Source organism: Linepithema humile, chromosome 3 (assembly GCF_040581485.1).
Source record: "Linepithema humile isolate Giens D197 chromosome 3, Lhum_UNIL_v1.0, whole genome shotgun sequence".
Taxonomy (NCBI): Eukaryota; Metazoa; Arthropoda; class Insecta; order Hymenoptera; family Formicidae; genus Linepithema; species Linepithema humile.
Genome location: NC_090130.1, coordinates 7,959,911 through 7,981,062, shown reverse-complemented (window position 1 = coordinate 7,981,062; position 21,152 = coordinate 7,959,911). Strand labels below are relative to the sequence as shown.

Sequence of the window (21,152 nt, the reverse complement as noted above, 5' to 3'; positions counted from 1 at the left end):
AGATAATTTCGGGATAACAGTTATGGCAACTTAATAAGTACATCTTTAAATTGCAATAGTGGGATAAATTACAAATTTCAAAGCTTCTTACTATCGCTAAAGTTTCAACGGGAAACTTTTATTTAAGAACGCGACTGCGGAGGCTTGTCAGCCCCGTTTCGTTCCCGTCGAGTTTAACTGCGGCTAATTTCGTATAATAATTGTACCTTATAAAGGAGATTTTGAATCTAACATAAACGGCGTTCATCTCGTATTTATCATCGCTCCGCTAGAGATGGACAACTCTACTTTTGGTATCGTAGCGAAATCTAAATTTGAACACTATGCGACGCGAATTATCACGCTCGACAATCGATGGGGACAAATGGTATAATTGTAATCGTATAAAATAATTATTCGGACATATTTGCATAATATTAATTTTGGAAGATTTTTCGAGCAATTTTTATGATGGAAATTATATTTACTGCCAAGTTACGATCACAGCAAACTCTCTTACCATTGAAAATTCAATATTGGTAGTTCAAGTAATACCATTAAATTTTCCACAAGAACAGCAGTAATAAAATTTCCAATATAGTCGTTTTAATACTTTCAACGGCACTTAAACCAAGACACACAATTACAGTTTAATAGTCTTTAGTCCTTCAATAATAAACAATGATTCTTCATTTGACTTTAAAGATTGCAAGGGATGATCGCAAACAAGTACGTTCCGACCGTAACATGCACGTATCTTTCTTTTAACCAAAAGCTAGCCTACCATTCGTATGAATTTTGTATCGTAAACAACATTTATTTACATCGTTCTCAACCACCCTCCGGTCTCGTCACGAGCGCGCCAATATTAACACACGCGCGCAAACAAGAGACAATCCAGACGGGACCGATATTTTTTCCGTCGCATGTCGCCGCGCCGCGACGACAACGACAACGACTACGGCGACAACGATGACGACGATGCGCGCGGATTTAACTAATAAGAGCAATTAATGCCGGAGGTAGTAGCTGGAGGGTGGTTTGCCCGCCATGGCATGTCTCTCTCGCCTGGCGGTCGCCTCGGTCAATACCCACCGGACAAGATGGCCGACGCCCACTCCAACACAAACTCGGAGTTACATACATTTATGTACTCAAATGTATAACCCACCGCCACCCCCCCCTCCGGACGGAGTTGCCTTTCTCCTTCCGCCGGCTTCAACCCTCCCCGGTCTCGGCAGCCACTCGGCTACACGGACACCGAACTTCATCATTATTATCTCGCCGGCCTGGTACCTACCTTCCTACCGCCGAGTCTGAATTTTGCAAAAGCCGCGCGGAACTCGCGCCTCTAACGATAATATTGAAGCGGAAGAGAGTGCGAAATTTGGGTGGATTAATCGCATATGTGTTGCGATATATTACGCGCATTATTTTTCCAGCGATAAAGTGAAATTGTTTCACGCTGTTTCCGGGCTACGGAAAATTCAGATATTGTTTATGTTCCTCCGGATATTTAAACTAATTAAATTTAATACTATTTCCTTGTTGCAGTTTATACTTACTCCGCCGCACTATAGTTACGTTATCCGAATTTAATTACATCAAGTGAGGGTTAATTTGAGGTTGCTGTCAATCAGCACGACATGATGAAACTTAATTAGTGTTAATAATTATCGGATAACTGTCTAGATTTAAATATATGTATCGAAAGTATTTCATATTAATTCTACGTAGCTAAAAATACACATTTCTAGCACGATATAATCGAGAAGCCGTAAAGCGGTCAGCCTCAATTTCACATTGATTGTGAGTCTTAAAATTTTATCACAAGTCCAACATATCTATTATCATCATTTTAAAGCAAACGATTGTCATATATTATATATCAAATCGATATTCAAGTCAATCGTACATTCAATCGTCATGCTTTTCAAACGTTTGGCAATGTTTGTACAGTGTCATAGTGCACTTTTTTGTTACTCCCTTTTCTGTAAATATTTTTTTACAATTAACCATAATGTAAAAATTAAATCTACAGCTCGACGCGCTGTCAGCTCGTTAGAACGTGTTCGTATGTGTGAATGGACCGTGCGAATAGGCACATCGTAGAGAATCTCGATTGGTCAGTGTAGAGGGGTGGCCAACCCACGCATCCGATTGGTCAAATTCACCCTTCTCTCAGACGAATGCTGACCCTTCGGAGGTGGGTTCTTGTCGCCGGGAAATATCGCTGATCTGTACCTTAACACGATACACGCTCGCGGGAATTGAATTACACAGCTGCGCAGTAAAACAGGGAAAACAGCGTAACACACGTCGCGTTACGTCGTTCGAAAATACGTACTCGAGTGACTGCAAACTGCATATGACGTTCGTAAACTATGCAAATAGCGCGCCCGCGAAGAGAACTATAGCGCGCAGTTTTTGCGTCTTATCGGAAAATATATTGTCCCCCGTCGCGTTCGCGAAACACGGAAAATTGATCCGAGCAGTTATAGCAATGCGACATTGCATACATTTTACAGTGCGAAAATAAATTCAACATCAGTTTAATTTGACTGTCGATAATATTAAATATTGCAGTATTTCATGCACGCGGCGATCAAGTATTATTTTTTTTTTTTTCTTGTTAAACGATGCGCGCACAACAGTATTCGAGTGTGATTGATTTAGGACTTTAATCTGCTCAATTTAGAAAGAACCGCGACATCGAGAATCCCGCTCGACAATACTTCCCCGCCGTTTCTTCTATCGGGAAACCGAGAGGGACGGTAAGGTCGCGAGTTGGAGTATCGGCAGTAATGAGATTGAAATTAATTCGACATCGCGGTGCCGGGCCACGACGAGATGTTCAACGATAAGATAATTCGACAAATTTGCTTGAGTAACTCCGCGAGATCGCGCCGAGGTCTTGCGAGATAAAACGCCTTCTCGCTCTCCTCCGCTTCTTTTTCTTCCACCCCGTCCGGGTGGGAGGCGATATACACGAAGCACGCGGCCGCTTTAACCGGAAGACGAATGATCATTACTTAATCTTTTGACCGAGGACGAGGCGCCGTCGCCGTCGGAGTATCCCGGCTAATCCGGCGCAATTGTTTTCATCCATGTTGACTGCTTATCTGGCTTAACAGCCGACTAATTCCGCGATCTAACAAACTTCGAGCTTCATGGTCTCCCTAGGTACTTAACCTCCGTTACCGTGAGTTTTTCGTCGGGCTGAGAGCGACTCGCTAAATTAAAATTGTAAATTCCGGGAGATAACGCAGCACGAAGACACCGAAGCAACAACGCGCCGCGGCAGTGCGCGATAAAGAGCCATTATGTTTAATGAAATTATCCTAGTGTTCTATAACTGGCTAATTACTCATTTGTTTACTGGATACACATTTTTTTATGGATTTTCTGTGCGATAAAACATTGTGCGCAATTAAAAAGAAGCTATTTTTATTAACCATTTGATACTGAACAAATTTATTAATAAAAAAAATATTTTTAATTAAATTTTGCAAGTTAGCTCATATTTTTCTTTTTAATAACTATAATTCCATAAATTATAAATTTTTTTTTTAAAGTTACGTTAAATTAAATATTTTTTTACTGTTAAAATTTTTTTGTACGCAATTTATATTAAATGTTTAGGGAAGTATATTTCAAATCTTAACACTATATTGCGTCGAAAGCGCAATTTGTATTTGTCATATTTTATTATATGAGATTACAGCGTATATAAAATTATTATCATAGGTCAATATTGTCCCAAGTATAGTTGCAAGTAATGTATAACAAGCGGTTATTATCCATCAGCTAGCGTGTAGTGGCGTGACCAGAACTGCAACCCTCTGCGCTGACACTTCGTGTCTCTCCCGCTGCAGGGTATATAGCAGCCCTGGTCTGAGCTCGCTGCAGCTGAGTAGTTTTACACCGGACTGTACCTCCTATTAGCAGGCAACCGTGTATTGCACCGGTGCTTCTCGAGTTCAGGTACTTTGGGTGCGAGAAAACGGGAATGGCGAGGTACCACAAGCAACAACGTATTGGCGCACGAATCAGAGATTATTCGCCTTGGCGAAATTATTTCATAAACATGTATATTCACATCCAGCGGATTCTGAAAAATTTATTACGATATTAATTTCAATAATAATTGTTTTGATACTGTTCGAGTTATCTCATAAATTTTATATTTTAGCTAAAGAAATTTAGAACTGTTATTTTTACCTTAATGCAATTTTCTTCAGATTTCAATATTTTAATCTTGCATTAGACATCTCGATATAAAGATTTATCGTGATTTAGTAATAATATGCTCTGTTATTTAATATGTTTTCAAATATGATTGGATTAACGTTGTATAAATGCTATTTGATAATCGATTTTAACGATGAGACGGAAATGTGATATTTTCACAAATTGTTTTTTTTATCGCGATATCAAATTTGATATGAACAATCTTAAATATAATTTTGTCTTGTAATTTTATAAAGTCCATTACAAATTAATTCTTTTTACGAACGTAATAGCTTATTTATTTACTTTGTTTAAAAATATTCTGATTTTTATTTATATTATTTATGAATAAAATAGGACAGAAGCACATAAATTATTTGTTACAACATCTTTTGTGATAATATTCGTGAAGATAAGCGATTGCAATCTGTCGTTGCTTGCTTATTATCAAAGCAAGAAATAAACACAGATTAGAATAAGAATACATTCCTACTATTTATGACGCGGAAATGGCCGGAACGGAATTTGGGGGAGGCGCGAGTGTTTGACATATTTTGTCCGGGGAACCGACAGATCAGGGACGAAAGCGGCATCGCGGAAAGGGTTGGCGGTGGGAGTGAATGCTGGGGTACCTCTGTTCCTGACGTGCAGATTAGTGTCCGCCATTGTAGTGACGTCACCATAGTTAACACGCATTCAGACGGCCCGAAGAGGCCGGCGAAACTATTGACCGCGATCATTCGCGGAAATCTGTGAATTTCTCGGCTCGCTGTTGAGATGTACGTTTTATTTTCGAGGCTTACTCGACGGAAATGTCGGCATTGCTGATATTGAAATGCGCAGAGCTATCTCGCAGTAGGGATTAGGAATCGGCTAGGGCGTCCTTTCGGCTCGATCGCGCGAATGCGTCGACTGCAGAGAATGTGTCAGAAGTCGGTTCGCTAGTTGACAGATGAATATGCTCGGAGAACAATGGGGGCCGACCAAAAATTAACGGCATTGTCCTAACTTTGCATTCTGATGCCGCTGTTTGCTCCCGCCGAGTCGATTGCCGCGAAACAAGGACTGAAACCGGCAGACGTGTACTGAGAAAGCTTTGAAAGCTCTGTGTTTCTACCCTCTGTCTCCCTCTCTCGATTACCGAGCGGCGGATTAATCTGATGTTGACGGTGGATTCCGGACTTCGTGATCTATATTTCGCTTGAGGTTTTCGAGGAATCCGCGGAATGATCTCAATGCGAAAACGGAGCGGGCGAAAATAGGATGGAAAATAGGATAGGAAATGACGATAATATTAAGTCGAGGTGCATATTTTGTAGTTTACATCTGCGAATTGGATAGAAGATCCAGCAATTCTTTGGTTGCATTCTTGCACGAAGAATTAATTTAAAAGGAAGTATTGGATTATTACTTGCATATACGTAGAGAGAATTTGGTAAATTATTCGAAACATTTAAGAATGAAAATTTATCATATGTTTATGCAGGCATAAACAATTTAGACATAACATTTATTCAAAGGTATATACATATTTAATAAATATTTATGTGTATAATTAAATATGCATATTTCTATATGTAAAATTAACAACATTAAATTTTTATTCTCTCTCTGTCACGAAATTTAAAATATATTATTTGAAATTATTATAAATCAGTTTATATTGCGGATGCATAATTAATAATACCGTAGTAAGCAGAATGTTAGCGATGTTGGTAAATTGATAGCAAATTTAATCAAATTTGCTGTCAGTCTGCTTACATTGTTAACATTTCGTTATCTGGAATATACATAATGACGTATAATAAACAATGTTTTAAAAATAAGAGATTTGAAGAAAAGAAAAATTTTTACAAACAAATTATGCATGATCTTTTTATATAGTCAGACAAAGATATAAGATATGCGTTAACCTGATAGCCTTTGAACAGGCAACCCGGTATGCACTTCAGTATCTTACTGGTGCAGCATGATCATCTCACCTGAATTTTCATTTGTGTCATTACAGCTTCACGCTAGATGGCACAGTTGATCCTTCATTAAACAGTTATGCCATTTTCGCCGACTGTGTAAATAAAAAATTATATTTCTCTTATATATATATTATCACAATGTTATGCTACGTAGATTATAAATTAAGATTAGCTGAAATTAAAAATTATATTGCAAATTTACAGAATTGGACATTTACATTACATTTATTGATATGAGTAAAGAAAAAATTATTGAGTATTTTTATACTATAAATATAACGTGATAAATTAATTTTAATCTAGCTTTAAGCTGTTGCGAAACACGTTATGCAATGCAATGGGCGGCGAATGACAGTGACTCGAGACGAGTTAAACAATTTATGTAACAAGCTTTCTATGCCTGATAGAGGCGTATCGGAAACCAACGACGCGGACAAATGGCTGCGAGAATCTTTCGTTTCTCGAGCATGCACACAATCGATCAATCACGATTACCTATAAAATATATAGCCACTTACGAATGTGCGATTTTATGAATAAATAAAAATTTATCGAGTGCAATGTGTTCTTATAAGATTACGATTGACAAAATTTCTAATTTCATTATTTAAATTTTAAAATTTACGGCAAATGAAGAATTTGTCTTGAAATAATTTTTTTTGAATGATTGAAATACTTTGTAAAAAAAAACTAGTTAATTCGTACAATGATTTTCAATGCAGGAAAGGAGAGATGTTGGGGTTAAATCTTGAGTAGACCACGTAGGTTATTTAAAAACAATGTCGTTTATTTGAATCGCACAAGACATACACCGTATCTGCTATGTTTACAATTAGGGACCCCTGCGAGGAAAGCTCGGCCGACGTTTGTCGCAAGCTTCGGCCGGAATTTACTCGGAGACGCCTGAGTTTCTTTTATTTTCGTATTGCCTTAATGTCGATCCTCGGTTAAAAGTGTTTTCAATGCCAGGTTTGACCCGGTCACATACTAGAAACCGAGCTTCGGATTATTTATACCCTGGATCAGAAGATTTTTCCTAAAAATCCAATTTTTCCCTGCTCCGATATTATCATTTCTCCCCCCCGTAATCGACTCTGTGGATCCTTCCGCGCGTTCGCTCTCTCTCTCTCTTATTATAATTATAGGAAATATTTCGTAGTTTTAAATTATGTCGACTGCCTAGATACTTCGCTCGACTATACTCCTGACGTTTGTTTTGGGATTATCCTTTAGCATTTTACGTGATTTACCCTGTAGAAATGTTAGAAACCAACCGGGGGACACAACGGGACGCTCGGATCAATATGTTATCACTAATCGAGATAATGAGAAGTTTGTGCAATAATTCGGATTATATCAGCTGAACGCCGATGTCCTGCGATCGGCGCGAATCGCGAGCAGGAGTCGCCGCGCGCAATTAGCATCCTGAATTCGTATTATCGTTCACCGTGACTGCGGCGTTCACCTTATACCTTTAGCGCGAGGATATTCTTCCGCGTCGCATAAATTCGTCCTCGTCGTATCCCGCCGGTTCGATCGCCCGCCGCGAGATTTGCATGTGTCACTCCTTTGTTTCGGTGAGACAGGGAACTTGGTCCTATGTGGGATGAATATTCGAATAAGAAAGGCAAAGAGGAGAGAAGGAGGAGGGACTCTTCGAAATCAAAATATGCGTATTCGTGTATGGTGATGTGCCGCATGGATTTTTATTTCGTCGATTACACACACGGTGCTCCGTCGAAAAACTTTTCTCTTTCTCTCTTTCGATCTCGTTCGCGCGAAGGGGATTGTCCTCCTCCCCCCCCCCCGCCCCCATCCCTTGTGTCTCGCTCGTGTCCACCCTTCGTTTACGATCCTTGCGAGTGTACGCGCCGACGGAGCACGCCGTTACGCGAGAAAAGAAAATCACTATTGAACTTATTCTTTTTTATTTTCTTGTTACGATCGTTGAACAACTCTTTGACGACGCGGCTCTTTCTCTGCTTCCGGATCATCGCTACGGGCAGTGCCATTATTTACAATATGTCGTATAAACGCGGAGCCTGGCATGTACGTATTTCAGGAATCGATCTAACAAACTTTTAACTAGATAACGAGAGATTTTATTTTATCTAGGGCCGTACACGTCTAACACCGAGAGAACTATCTGATATGAGTTTTTTTTAATCGCCTTTATGTTTTCTCATTCATACTGTCCACCATCGAATTCACGCACACGCGCAACACTCATTCGCGGAACGAGAAGGATAACACGCACAATGAAATCACAAAAAGACATGCAGTCGACACTCGCACTTCTCCATCGTCTCTCATTCTTTGCGGAGTAATTTTTTTTAGCTTATTGCCTACATATATATATATATATATATCTCTCTCTTTAGGAACAGTTCCCTTCGAAAACGTTTACGTCGACGAGGCGTCGTTGAGAAAAAAACAAAAGGAAAGATAAAAAGAAAAACTATATCGCTACTTAAAATGGAACGCAAAAATGAAGAACGATCGTCGCGTCGTCCGCGAAAACCTCAGTCTTGGACGAGGACGAGAGAAAACGGAAATTCGATTCTGGTTGCGCCTCGGCTTGGCCGCGAAACGATTTTCGCAAGATCAACGTTCGGTGTCGATTTTGCGAAAGCCGAGCGCGGCTCGATCGCCATGACGGCAATAAATATAATCAACGAACAAAGCGCGCTGATGATAGTTGCAACGTGGCTGCGAAGTGACCGTCGAAGATGAAGGGGAATTTTCACGCACAATGGGGGAATTTCTTCTAAGATAGTTCACAAGATTGTTTAATCGTCAGTTTAGTTACGATAGTTTTTATAATTAAAAAAATCTTGTAATATTTGTTAAACAACTCTTTCACTTCGACGGACGCGTCGCGCGACGCAAATTCAGCGGCCGTAAACCTAAACAACTTTGGCATTTTCTTAACTTTTAAAAACATCTGCGATAATAATTTAATATTGGAATAAAATAATGAAAGCGGCGCCTAAATTCACTGCAACCGTAATGATAATAGTGACAAACGTAATAGTAATAATAATAGACTGCTAATAGTAATAATAGTAATAATGACAATAATAATAATATTACAAAACAATAATAATATTAATAATAATAATAAAGATAATACAATAAGAGCAATAAAGATGATAAGAATCGTTCGTAATAGATATAATACATTGTACATAGGATCGAGCTAGAGCTTAAATACTAGCTTCTTCATATATTACTTAAATCAATTATTTTCAATATCTTAAGTATTGATGCATATATAACAGGGTTTCGAATATCGATGTTTTTAAATATGTACACACAGGATCATCTCGAAGTCGCTTCCGTTCTCCTTACAGACTAAGGAGAAATCGATGCGTTTAAAAAATGTGAGGACGCATCAGTCCTAAATAACGCGATCTTGCGAAGCGACATCGTGCAATGTACAAAAAGACTTCGTTCCGATTTGTCTCTATATAGTCACCTACACGGTGAGTTGCAGATTTTCGTAATATTTATACATATATATGACGTTATACACAGTATGTATACATATATATCTATTATTAAATAAATAATCTTCAAATGCGATAATAAAGTCGCGAACTATGTTCGTTATCTTATTTATAATATTTATATTCTTTATATTTGCATTTGTTTTCATATTTATATATATATGTATATATTTATATATATATTTATATCTTTATCTGTATGTATATATATATATATATGCAGATTCATATTTATAATGTCTTTTTTCTCATTATTCTTTAATATAACTATTTATAGCGATATATAATTTAAATAGCTGTGTTGAGACTCGCAAAACTGGTAACCATTCGTTCGTTTTTCTAGTGAATTAAACGCGGAGTAGGACTTCTTGTCGAGTACCTTCTTTTTTTTTTTTATATCCTTGTTTTCGCGGATGTCGTCTTCGAGTCCTCACGATCGAGCGAGAATTGTCTTTTCCTCGAACCAGTCAATTTTTTTAGCTTCGCTGGATATCTCGTTACTTCTTACAACTCGTCGATCTTTCGGGCCGTTTCCAGGCTCCGTTCGTTCGGAGATTCTCGAGATCACCATCTCAACCTACCACCTCTCTCAATCCCGAGAGGTGACCTCGGACATTTTGCGTCGAGAGACCCTTCCGAAGTCATCAGCTGCTGAGCTCTCCTGCCGAGATCGATTCGACTTGGCGCGATTCAGAATTGTTCGTCAGGTGTCTCTCTCTTATCCTCGAGGTCCCTAGGGAGAAAGATCTCCGTCTTCAATACACCGGGTATGGCGGCCTGTGTGGCCACAGCGGCGGAATCGGCGGTAGGCTCCCGTTCCAGGATCAAGTATCCTTGCTACTGAGGGAAGAGTCCTCGTCTTTGATCACCGGGTACGGTATGTCCAGCTTGGGACCTTGCTGCACCACCACCACGCATTTTCTCATATGCTTCTCCAGCGTGCTCGGCACCGAGAACGGCATCTCGCAGAAACGGCACTTGTACGTGTCCTTGCCGTGCCGGCCGTGCGTCTTCATGTGCCTGGTCAGCTTCGAGCTCTGCGCGCACGCATACGAGCAGAGCTCGCACTTGTACGGCTTCTCGCCGGTGTGCGAGCGCCTGTGCACCGTCAGATTCGAGCAGTTCTTGAAGACCTTGCCGCAATACTCGCAGGTGTCGTTCCGACCGCTACGCTCCTTCTTCAGCAACGGACTCGGTAGTCCTTGGAGCGCCAGGCTGGACGTCGTGGCCTTAGACTTGCGAAACTCGTTGTTCTCTAAATAATGTGGACTGGGCAGCCAAAGACCGCCAAAATCCGGCCCTGAAGATCTGGGAAAGCCTTGGCCGGAGAAAATGTTCGGCGTTGTTGAAGAATTAAAATTAGGCGAGAGCGCGCTCTCTTTCTCCTTGTTGTTGTTTAGAGAATTGGCAAGGTTGCACGACGAGTCGGTTTTGAGGAAACCGCTGCGGTGATTTTCCTGCAGAGCTTGCCGATAAGCTTCCGAGTACTGAGCGATGTTGCTCAATCCGAACTTCTCCATGAGATCGCCCACCAAACTGGCCGGTTTTTCCACCCGACCTCCGCTTTCCTCGCCGCTCTGTCCCTGAGTCGTGCTCAGATCTTCCGGCGTATTTTCCTCCGCGTCGTCCCGCTCGGTTTTCTGATCATTTTCCTCCATCTCGTCCAGATCCATGTTCTCTTCGCAGCTGGATCCGTCGTCCGGCACCGTCTCGACGCTGCCTTGCGGACTGGCGGCTGAGTTCAGATGCTCTTGATGTTCCTTCCTCATGTGCTTCCTCAGCTCGGCGTAGCTCGTCATTTCGATCTCGCACACCTCGCATCTCGCCGGCATGCTCTGGCCGTCCTGCGTGTTTTCCTGCTGCTGGTACTGCCTCTCCTTGTCTCGATGATTGCGGCGATGGGTGATCAGGTTTCCCTGGAAGCGAAATTTCTTATCGCAGATTTCGCATGTGTACACTATTTCGGATGCGGAATCGGTGATGATCGGCGTGGAAGCGACCGGCGGGCTGGTTTTCTCGCTGTCGGTCGAATTGTTGTTGTTGTGGTGGCCCAGCGGGCTCTGGCTGTAGCAAGGCGGCGAGTTTTCCTTCTGATGAATGCCGTGAGATAAATTCGCGGGGTTGGTCGTGGCCGGACTAGGCGGTTCCACTGATTGGGGATGGGATGATGGTTGCTGTTGCGATTGTTGCTGTTGTTGCTGTTGCTGCTGCTGCTGCTGCACACTGCTGGCGGGTACTGGCGGTACTGACGGTACTGGCGGGGGAGGGGGATTCGTCGTAGGATTACCGCTTGGAGTAGGTGGAGCCGCGCCTAAGGACGGATTAGCGAGGCTCCTTAGGCGCGCTGAGTAAAAATCCAGGTTCGCTTCGAGTGGCGGTGGATGTGCTTGACCGGCGAGGCCGCGGCCGTGCGATAGCTCGGCCAGGTTTGCCAAGTTTCGGGCGTTGTTCAGAGAATCCAGCGAGCTGCGTACCAGTGGATCACCTAGGTTCAAACCGTCTATACCGCGAAGCGGATCGCCCAGGTTTTGCAGATTCCTCGTAGCTGTCTGCAGTTCTTGAAGACCTCTGTATCCCGCCAGGGGGTTTAGGGTGAGGAAATCCGGCCTGAACATAGGCGGGAAACTCCGTTCTAGGTGTTGAGGTAGCCTCAGGAAACTGTGCAGTGGATCGCCCACCAAAGACGCCGAGCTCTGAAGTTGCTGTCGACCGCCGCTGCTTCCGCTCGTGTTCGTGCCGCCCGAAGAATTCGCCGCCGAGGAACTTCCGGTGGACTTGCCACTCAGGTTCAGATGATTCGGCGGGCTAAGATGATGCGCGTGCGTTGGCGTAGGTGTTGGTGGACTCGGCGCCGGAGTGTTCGACGACGAGTTCGTCGACGAGGAGGAGGAGCAGTAGAGGCGGGCGCCGTGCATGCTCTGTACGTGTTGAAGAAGCTCCCACGCCGAACACAGCCGCCGGGAACACTGCGAGCACTGCAGCCACCTTGGCTCTGAAACAGATATATCGACGTCGCGGTGGTTAAGGATCACAGTTGTCATCGTTACGTTTGAAGAATTTGCTTTTAGCAGGAGAATTTGAATATTGTCAATTCTGTTAAGACTTAGATAAATTCACTATTCACTAATCACAGAGATTTTAACTCTTTCATGATTTCTTTACTTCTATAATTAATATTTTATTTAACAATAATACAGATAATTAGATCACGTAATATTTTTACTTTAACAAAATTACGTTATCAAAATTAAGCATCAAGATAATTTCGTTTGTTTATGTTTACATGACATGTAGACATACAGCAACCTTCGAAATTAAGATTTATTTTTGGAGAAGGGAGCAAGAGAGCCGCGTTGATAAAATTGCGATATAATTCAATGGATTATTACTGCGAATAAGACGATTATAAGGCTTTGGATACATCGTAATGATCCGATGACAGGAGACTTCCCGGTGATTTCACGAGAGTATGACGGCGAGTCGTAAAACACGCACATACGCACGTAACATGTGCGCGTACGTATATATTCCCAAGTCCCGCTATCAATTTTCGAACCACCCTTAATTTTGCGGAATCGGGACGGAGATCGGCCCCGGCCGATTGAATTCGGAATTCAAACGGCACGTCTGTGTCAAATTGCGGTCCGGGCTGGCGAGTTTCGGGGGCTTAAAAATAATATCCTCCTCGTCGGAACGACGGTCGGCGGGATGCGCGCGAGGAGGCGGCTGCAGACCGAGCGGGGGTCGGTTACCGTGGCATGCGGCTGAAACTGACCCTTAACGACTTCTCGACCCTCCTTCCCCCATGGCGCCGTGCGAGAGCTTATGACGCGGGAGGGACGGGTTTTGAATTTCAATGTTTTTAATCCGGAATATCAGATTTTCAACCATTTTTCACGCCCCACGTAGCACAGTAGACGTCCGTCGCGCGAGTTTGGGGCGAGTCTGGGATTTTATTAATTCGACATTCGGTCCATTGGCGAGAATGAGGGAAGATAGTCGAAAGAAGGGAAAACCAGCCCGGAGAACGGAGGATGCACGCGGCATGTGCTTAAGCGCGACCCTCACTTTGCGAGTGAAAGCACCGCGAAACATTACCCGGAAAGCATATTCTCCGCGATCGTAACGCCGGATGTTAGGGACGCAGTAGGGAGACTCAAATTTATCTTATCTTGAAAAACACCGTACAAGATCTCCTAAAATATCAATTAATCATTTTTACGAACTTTTTTCATATATATATATATATATACTTGTTACTTTAATACAATTCACATTAGTAAAAAATTGGGCGATATTATGAGAACACGATGCATTTGAGAATTAAAACTGGATCAATTTAATTATTTTACAGAAGAACGTTGTATTGCACGGAAATTTTATTCTTTTACCAAAAATTCTGTCTTTTTTTTTTTTTTTTTTTATTGAAAAGCCTCCGAAAGCACTTTTTTAACGCGGATGTAATATTTCGGAATAATACGAACAGACGCTATTAAGTATTCCAACGTTAAAGAAACACCTTAGTTACAAAAAACTTTTCTCGAACTGCTGCGGATTCCTTTCTCTTTCAATTCGGTAAGACTGGACTTGACGAATTCGAAAACACAAGCGTCCCGCACAGTCGGACGAATAAATACGCTCGCAGCGTTGTTCGGGAAGAAACTTCTTAGACGAGATAAATATGAGCACGTTGTAGCGGGCAGGGGTGCTTCCTCTTGTAAGAGATTAAAAAGTTCAGGACTTGCCTCCTCCTTCCCATCGTACCTCACTGTCTCGCGGTACTCGGGCGACGGGAAGGAAAGTCAGCCGAAGACAAAAGGCTGCAGCAAAATAAAGTGGTCCTAATTAAATGGCCGTTCGGAATAGGGAGAGATCTTTGTTAGGAGCGGAGCTGCAGGATCGTCTTAAAGCCGAACAATCGTCAGATTGAGGCATATTTTTTTCTGTTACACTTGGAAACATTATTTCTTGGTGATTAAAGGAAATCGTTTTCATTTACCGCGTTTAAGTGGGTAGTTTTACCGGAAATATATTCATTTATATTGTATATTAACTTTTTTTCATGCACATACATACTTTTAACGTGTGAGAAAAAGAATTATTAGATTAGGATTGTAGTTTAATTCTAATAATATTATTTGATTTAATCTCTAAATGTGAATAATCGCAAAAATGATGATTATTTCTTCTTCGTATAATAATTTTATGTTACAACGTTTATGCGAAATTGCTCGAAGCAATTCGTGGAAACGCGTGGATTTGAGAAATCGACAAATGACGACGAGCAGGATGTGAAGACAATGAATCTTAAATAAAATTAGGAACAAGTCGACGCCGTCGACGAGTAAATGATAGTTTATCTCGCGACAATACACAATAGAACACATTTCGTTGTATGTAACAAGGTGCTAAGTAGAATAACGAGCCCGACAGTGGGCGAGGGACTTTTCTTTCCTGCTATATGCTGACCTTTCACCAGGATTACGCTTGCAGCGTTTACGCGTCGCTGCTAGCGAGGAATGAGAGACGATCGTCGCAGTCTCATCTCATTGACGCGCGCGATTTTTCAATTGTCGGAAAGAGCGAGGAGAAAGTCGCACGCGAACAAGGCGTAAAGATTGCAAGAAATCCTCGATGGATTTCCTGAACTGTTGAAAAGTTCGCCCAAAGAACGCATATATCAAATATGAAATAGAATTTTATTTATACAGTCCTATTTCTAGAAATAAAAATTTTAAAGAATTATACTAATTAAACTGTACCTTTTTATAAAGATTTCAGATTATTTTCTTCAGTTGGAATATTCTGTTTTTATTTCATAAAATGCTATTATTATATATATGCTTTTTTTAGACAGCAATATACTTTTTATAGTTTTTTTAATATTAGACATTAAGTACTTGGTGATATAATCAGAAGCAACAAAGTTGTATTTGCGTGAATATAAGTACGCAACATAATTTTATTGAATCATGAAGTTTTTCAAAATCTCTTCTCGCTCTTTTCTGTAATTTTTGATTACTTGCTCACATCTTTGCATAATTCGCAACGTTTCAAGTTAAATCGAAATCCAGAAGAATAGAAAAAATTGTGTAGAAGCGTTAGGAAAAAGGATCGGGCGGGGCTTAAGTTCGGGCAAAAGTTTCGAGACTTTGAAATTTTCCCGAGTCATCTCTAGCCTGATCCTTCGACGGGACGAGCGTGAAGTACAAATTGGCTTGGGGTTATGGCTCTCGATAGAAATTAGAGAGTGAGAAGGAGATGAGGTCGAGTCATCCTTGAAACAGGCGTCATCGCCGAGTGGTGGAAAATTCGGCATATTGTTTCACGCTTCGGGCGCTTGCTGATTTTCCTCGTTCTTCCCCGAATGGTCGCGGCTCCTTTTTTCTCCGGAAGTCGAAAATATTGCTGACTTCCCTGGGGAGGAAAGATGCCGGCGGGGTGACGCGAAAGATAAGCAAGTGCTCGAGCATAATAAAGGTGTATCGATTCACGGCCGGGCGCTTTTCATATGCAAACCTCGTGGGTGGCCATCCGTTAGGATTATTTCTTCAGATTTTCTTGACTGTGTGTCTATGGGATATGGCTAGCTAGCTGGTTGAGACCGGGAAAACGCGGCTACACGTTATCTTTTATCGGATAGATGGAAAATTCAATATATATTATACAATTGTGCACCGTTTCGATGTAAATGTTGCGCAATAAATCACAGCGTATAACATGATTGCTACAAAAATTTTTTAAGAGCTTAAATTTTTATTTATTTAGAACTAAAGGTAATATTAAATATTAATAACAATAAAAATTAAAATAATGACTAATCTTTAATTATGGAAAAGAATTAATTAATATTTGTAATATATTTTCTCTCAAATTTTAATAAGATATAAATTAAAAATTTTACGTTATAAATTCAATAATATTATTTCCTTTAAAAGTGTACAAGTAAATAATAATGTAGTAAAATTGCCAATTAATGAATAAATTAAGATATTTTTGTACGTCTAATATTTTTAAAAATGTATGATGTTATATAATCGTAATCGTAAAGAAGCTTGAAAATCTAGAATAGGACTTAGAAACGGCAACAGAATCAAATGAACAATATATCTGCACATGAAACTCGGCTCTATAATGATAGTGACCGAACGATTTTCTCCAGAAATTGCCCGACAAATTGGCCTGTGCGACGTTTACGGGCAAATCGTTCGGAACGCCATTGTTTAACAACGATTCGAGCCCTGGTCAGCCTACGAATACTTCCTTTCAACCCTTTTACGGAAGACTTAACACGAATCCACCCTTTTTTCTCCGCCGATGCTATTCTTAAAATCGGCTCTTTAAGTTTATCTCTCTTATATCGAGATAAATGTTTGAGCTATTGAATTATTTTTGTAAAATTTCTAATATTGTTGATCAATTAGTCGTGATTAAATAGTAAATATTAAGAGAAATAAAATTGTTTTGATATATTATATATATTTGAAGAATTACTACAATTAAAATATCGTAATTAATATATTGGGTAATTTTTATTCATCCGCATTTCTGAAATAACTCGCTTCAATCAATTCTTCAATATTTTCATTTTAATAAAGCTTATTTAAATCAATTTAAACATAATTATAAACTTGATAAAAATAATGTACTAGAGTATATTATAATAATTGATGCGAAAACTTTTGCAATTAACGCTTGAAAAAATGTTTTATGAAGTGGAAAGAACAGCTTTAAATTATTTGTGGTTACACACACATACCTGCGAATATTGTGCTTGGTTTCGCATGCGAGCAAATTTTAATCGCGTAAGCGACATTGCATCGCGCTCTCGGAAATCTTTTTGGACGAGACACATCTGCCGCCCAATGACGTCACGATGTACACATACATATATACCCACGCAAACACACACAAAGGCCTTTAATCCAGAATGGCGTGTGACAATATTAAAATATCGATTAGCTAACGTATGCGACGTATGCACTTTGTTGTCGGTACAAGGGCTGCACTTAAAAGGGACAACGCGCAGCGGATCATGTCCAGGTGGGTAGTTTGCGGGTGATTTTAATCATTTTACTGGACCTATTAATTAAATAACCAACTGAGATAAATACGCAGTAACGAGAAGTGTTCAATACACATCGAAATGGATTAGTGAATAAGCAAGGGAATTAATCAATGAGTATGAAAAAAAAACCAATAAAATACGGCGAAATATGTAAAATAAATTGCTCGCGTGCAGCAAATTATTTTAGAAATGTGGACGGAGATCGAAATTGACGAACTATTTTAGCCATAATAATTCTCCAAATATACATAATATATTGAAATAATTAGAAATTCCAAACGATTTTACTCTACATTACTGAAAAATAAAAAAATCGTATAATCGTGATTAATATCCGCGCTAACATATTGCGCGTGTAGCCGTTAGCTTGCAGATTTTTGCCAGTGAATTTTTATTTATGGCCCGCTCGACCCACCGCAGACTGTCGCGCGACAAAGAGCGAGAGCTGTTAAAATCGCGAGTATGACGACCGGCGCGATTCCGTCCTCACCGAACGAATAAGCGAATGGTCGCGTAACGTACTCCTTGTGGTCACTACAATTCCGCGAAAGGATAGGTCCGACTGCGCTTTGCGCGCTTTTATGTTACTCAGTTTGTCCGTGCAGACCGCAAATCTCGCGAACCGTGGCTATCAACCGTTCAACGGTCGAGTTTCAATTCGTTAAAAGGGAACAAACCGTGTTTTTCACGAGCTGTCATGAAGACGTGTCATCCGAGTGCCGTATACCGAGCGCATTTGCAATTAAATTTTTGTAATTTAACACAATGTAATAGACACCTGATCTCTAGAGTCTATAAAGAAGTAAAAGAGCTCACTGCGCGATTAAAGCGAGACGCACGGCACTTTTTTTTATGTGACGCCTGGAAGTTTCGAGAAAATCTAGTGCTATCTGTCCCTCGTCGCAAGAAATCTGTCTTTACGTACTTCGTTTCCTTGTAGTGCTACATCACTGCAAGAGAGAGAAAGAGAGAGAGAGAGAGAGAGAGAGAGAGGAAAACGCGGACTCGCCTTACGTCGAGGACGTAAGGGAAAAAATTAATCAAAAAGCCACTCGACCTGGTAATTTAAACGCGTCGCAGCGCGCTGAAGTCGTGTATATTGAACTTCTGCTTTGTAAGCTTTGATGACATTCTCTCTTTCTCTTTCCCTCTCTCCCGTCATTCTTCCTTCTCTCACTCACATGCAAAGTTCCTTTTACGCAAGGCGCGCGAGGCAAGCGTAAAGGAAGCGGAGAACGCAGCCACCTTGTCAATGTCGAGAAAGAAAGGAGGTAAAATATGAACCGAAGCAGTCGAAACGGAAGTAAACTCCTCAAAGGATGCGTTATTGAAGGCTTCCACGTTGATTTTTATATTAGCGCGCTCGTGCGCTGCTCTTTTCGCTATTTAGTCGAATAATGTCAAAATTTGTGTAAGTAAACGCGCACGATGGAGTTTTACTTATTAAATATTCAAATAATCGAAAGAAAGTGGTAAAGTAATAGTAAAATGAGAAGTGAAACAGGAACAGGTTTGTTCCAGCCATATATGCATGCAGCTGGGAAAGTTTCCGACGCCGGATTTTGGGCATATTGCTCGCGCACGCCTTTTTCGCCGGCTTCCTTCCGCGAGAACGGCGGCGACGGAAGGAAGAAGGACGAAAAAGCTGCAGGACCCTGAAACCCCGAGCGACAGCCAATTCGCAAGCAATTCTCCGCTCACCTCGGGCGGTCCGGGAAGTCGTCGACTTCGCCGGGAGAGAGAAAGCGGAGGGCGTCGGAAAGGAGCCATAAAGCTGCCAGGGAAAAACCTCACCCGCGGACGAGAATTAATATTCCCAGACAAACGTGACAGATAGATCAAATCTGCATCTCACCGGGAGCGCTGGTTGGTGTCAATTTCGACGGATTATCGCTCCTTTCCACTCTCCTTCTCCCGCCTTCTCTTCTTCCCTTCGGCCCTTTTCCGCGAATGCGTACTGTCCCCCCCCTCTACGGTTCTCCAACGCCGTTTTCTCTCGCTCGAGATGCGCTCCGCTTGTCTTCTATTTATGCGCGTAACCCGATTTTTCTTACAAGGACCGAATTTTTTCGAACTTGCATCTGTCGCGAATTTAATTTAGGCGAGAAAAAGTACTTTGCGCGTTTTTGGAAAATGCTTTCGTCTCAATTTTGAAAAGTACGACATCGTATTACGATCGCGTGAATTTTTCGGCGCAGTCGAAAGAAAAAAGATATGAGGAATTACGGAAGGGACTTGCGTTCCTGACCGAAGTATCGAGGGTCCCGGCGCATCCTGCCGGTGCCACCCCACGTGTTTCTGATACGCATTACCTTACCTGTTCGCATGCAACGCTCGGGAATCGACCGGCGCGTCCGCCCATATGGGCACGCTCTCTCGTGTGGACGGCTCGTGCGGACCACGTGGCCGAACAATAGGACGATTCTAATTGGGCTTTTCGACGTGGTTGTCCGGTAGCAAAAAAATCCAACAAAAAAGGCGACAAAAGGGACTTAAGCGGGGGATATCCCCGGCCGGACGAACGGCGGGATGAGCACGAGCGAAGAGTATTCTTATAGTAATCGCGGACCAGCTCGGGAAGGGTTAACTCTTCCTCTCTTCCTCTCTTTCTCTCTCTTTCTCGCTTCTGGAACGTGTAGCTAGCGAAAGGGGGTTTGGGGCGAGTGCCGCGGAGCGTGATGAAACTTTAAAGAGATACCGGTGTGCGCGAACGATCGCCGATGTGCCGCTCCTCAAGAGACACAATTATTCTTGTCAGCGTTAGCCGCCCTCGCTTCTCAAAATGGTACAAATTTAACTACATACGTCTATTCTTCGACGGAAAGTTATTCGAGTGGATTTGTATTTTGCAACGTAAATTGTATAAGCTTAATAGAGATTAAAAAATATCTGTAAGATTTTCTATTCGCGTAAATCGAATGATAAATTTATACGACAAATGTAAAAATTTATTTAATGCTTAGTAGAATTGAATTAAATTTTTCAACTATGAAATTTTTATATTATTTTAATATAGGCTCGCCTTTGATAAATAATGCATGTGATGACAAAATAATTTAATTGCGAAGGAAAATAGAAAAGCCGACGGTGGCTGTCATCAGGCACGAAGGCGAAATCCGTTCTGCGTTGCAAAGCAGGTCCTTGCGTCAATTTGCACGGTTAAGCACTGCATAAGAATCTCAAAGCAGTATTCGATTCATCGAGAGTGTCGGCAGCGCAAATTTTGCTTGAACCTTTTTGACGGTCTCTTTGAAGTTAATCGGAGTAAACTTTAATCCCGGTTTTATCAGTCGCAAAATTAATGTTATTTTTGCTCATTTAAAATTATAATAATAAATGTTATTCTTATTTCTTACATAATTATCATAATTATCATAATGTGAGTGATATCAG

General features: G+C 41.2%; 2 protein-coding genes across 10 annotated transcripts in view; one reads left to right on the top strand and one right to left on the bottom strand.

Moving 5' to 3' along the window:
- LOC105676454 (far upstream element-binding protein 2-like) overlaps positions 1–21,152 on the top strand; it is a 293,337-nt gene that overhangs the window by 137,604 nt on the left and 134,581 nt on the right. The window lies entirely within an intron of this gene.
- Cph (Chronophage) overlaps positions 6,949–21,152 on the bottom strand; it is a 35,348-nt gene continuing 21,144 nt past the window's right edge. For both annotated transcript variants that reach the window (XM_067351667.1, XM_012374339.2), the window contains one exon: positions 6,949–12,683. In XM_067351667.1, the coding sequence (XP_067207768.1) occupies positions 10,516–12,683 (2,168 nt within the window). In that variant the 3' untranslated portion in view covers positions 6,949–10,515. The remainder of the gene's footprint in view (positions 12,684–21,152) is intronic.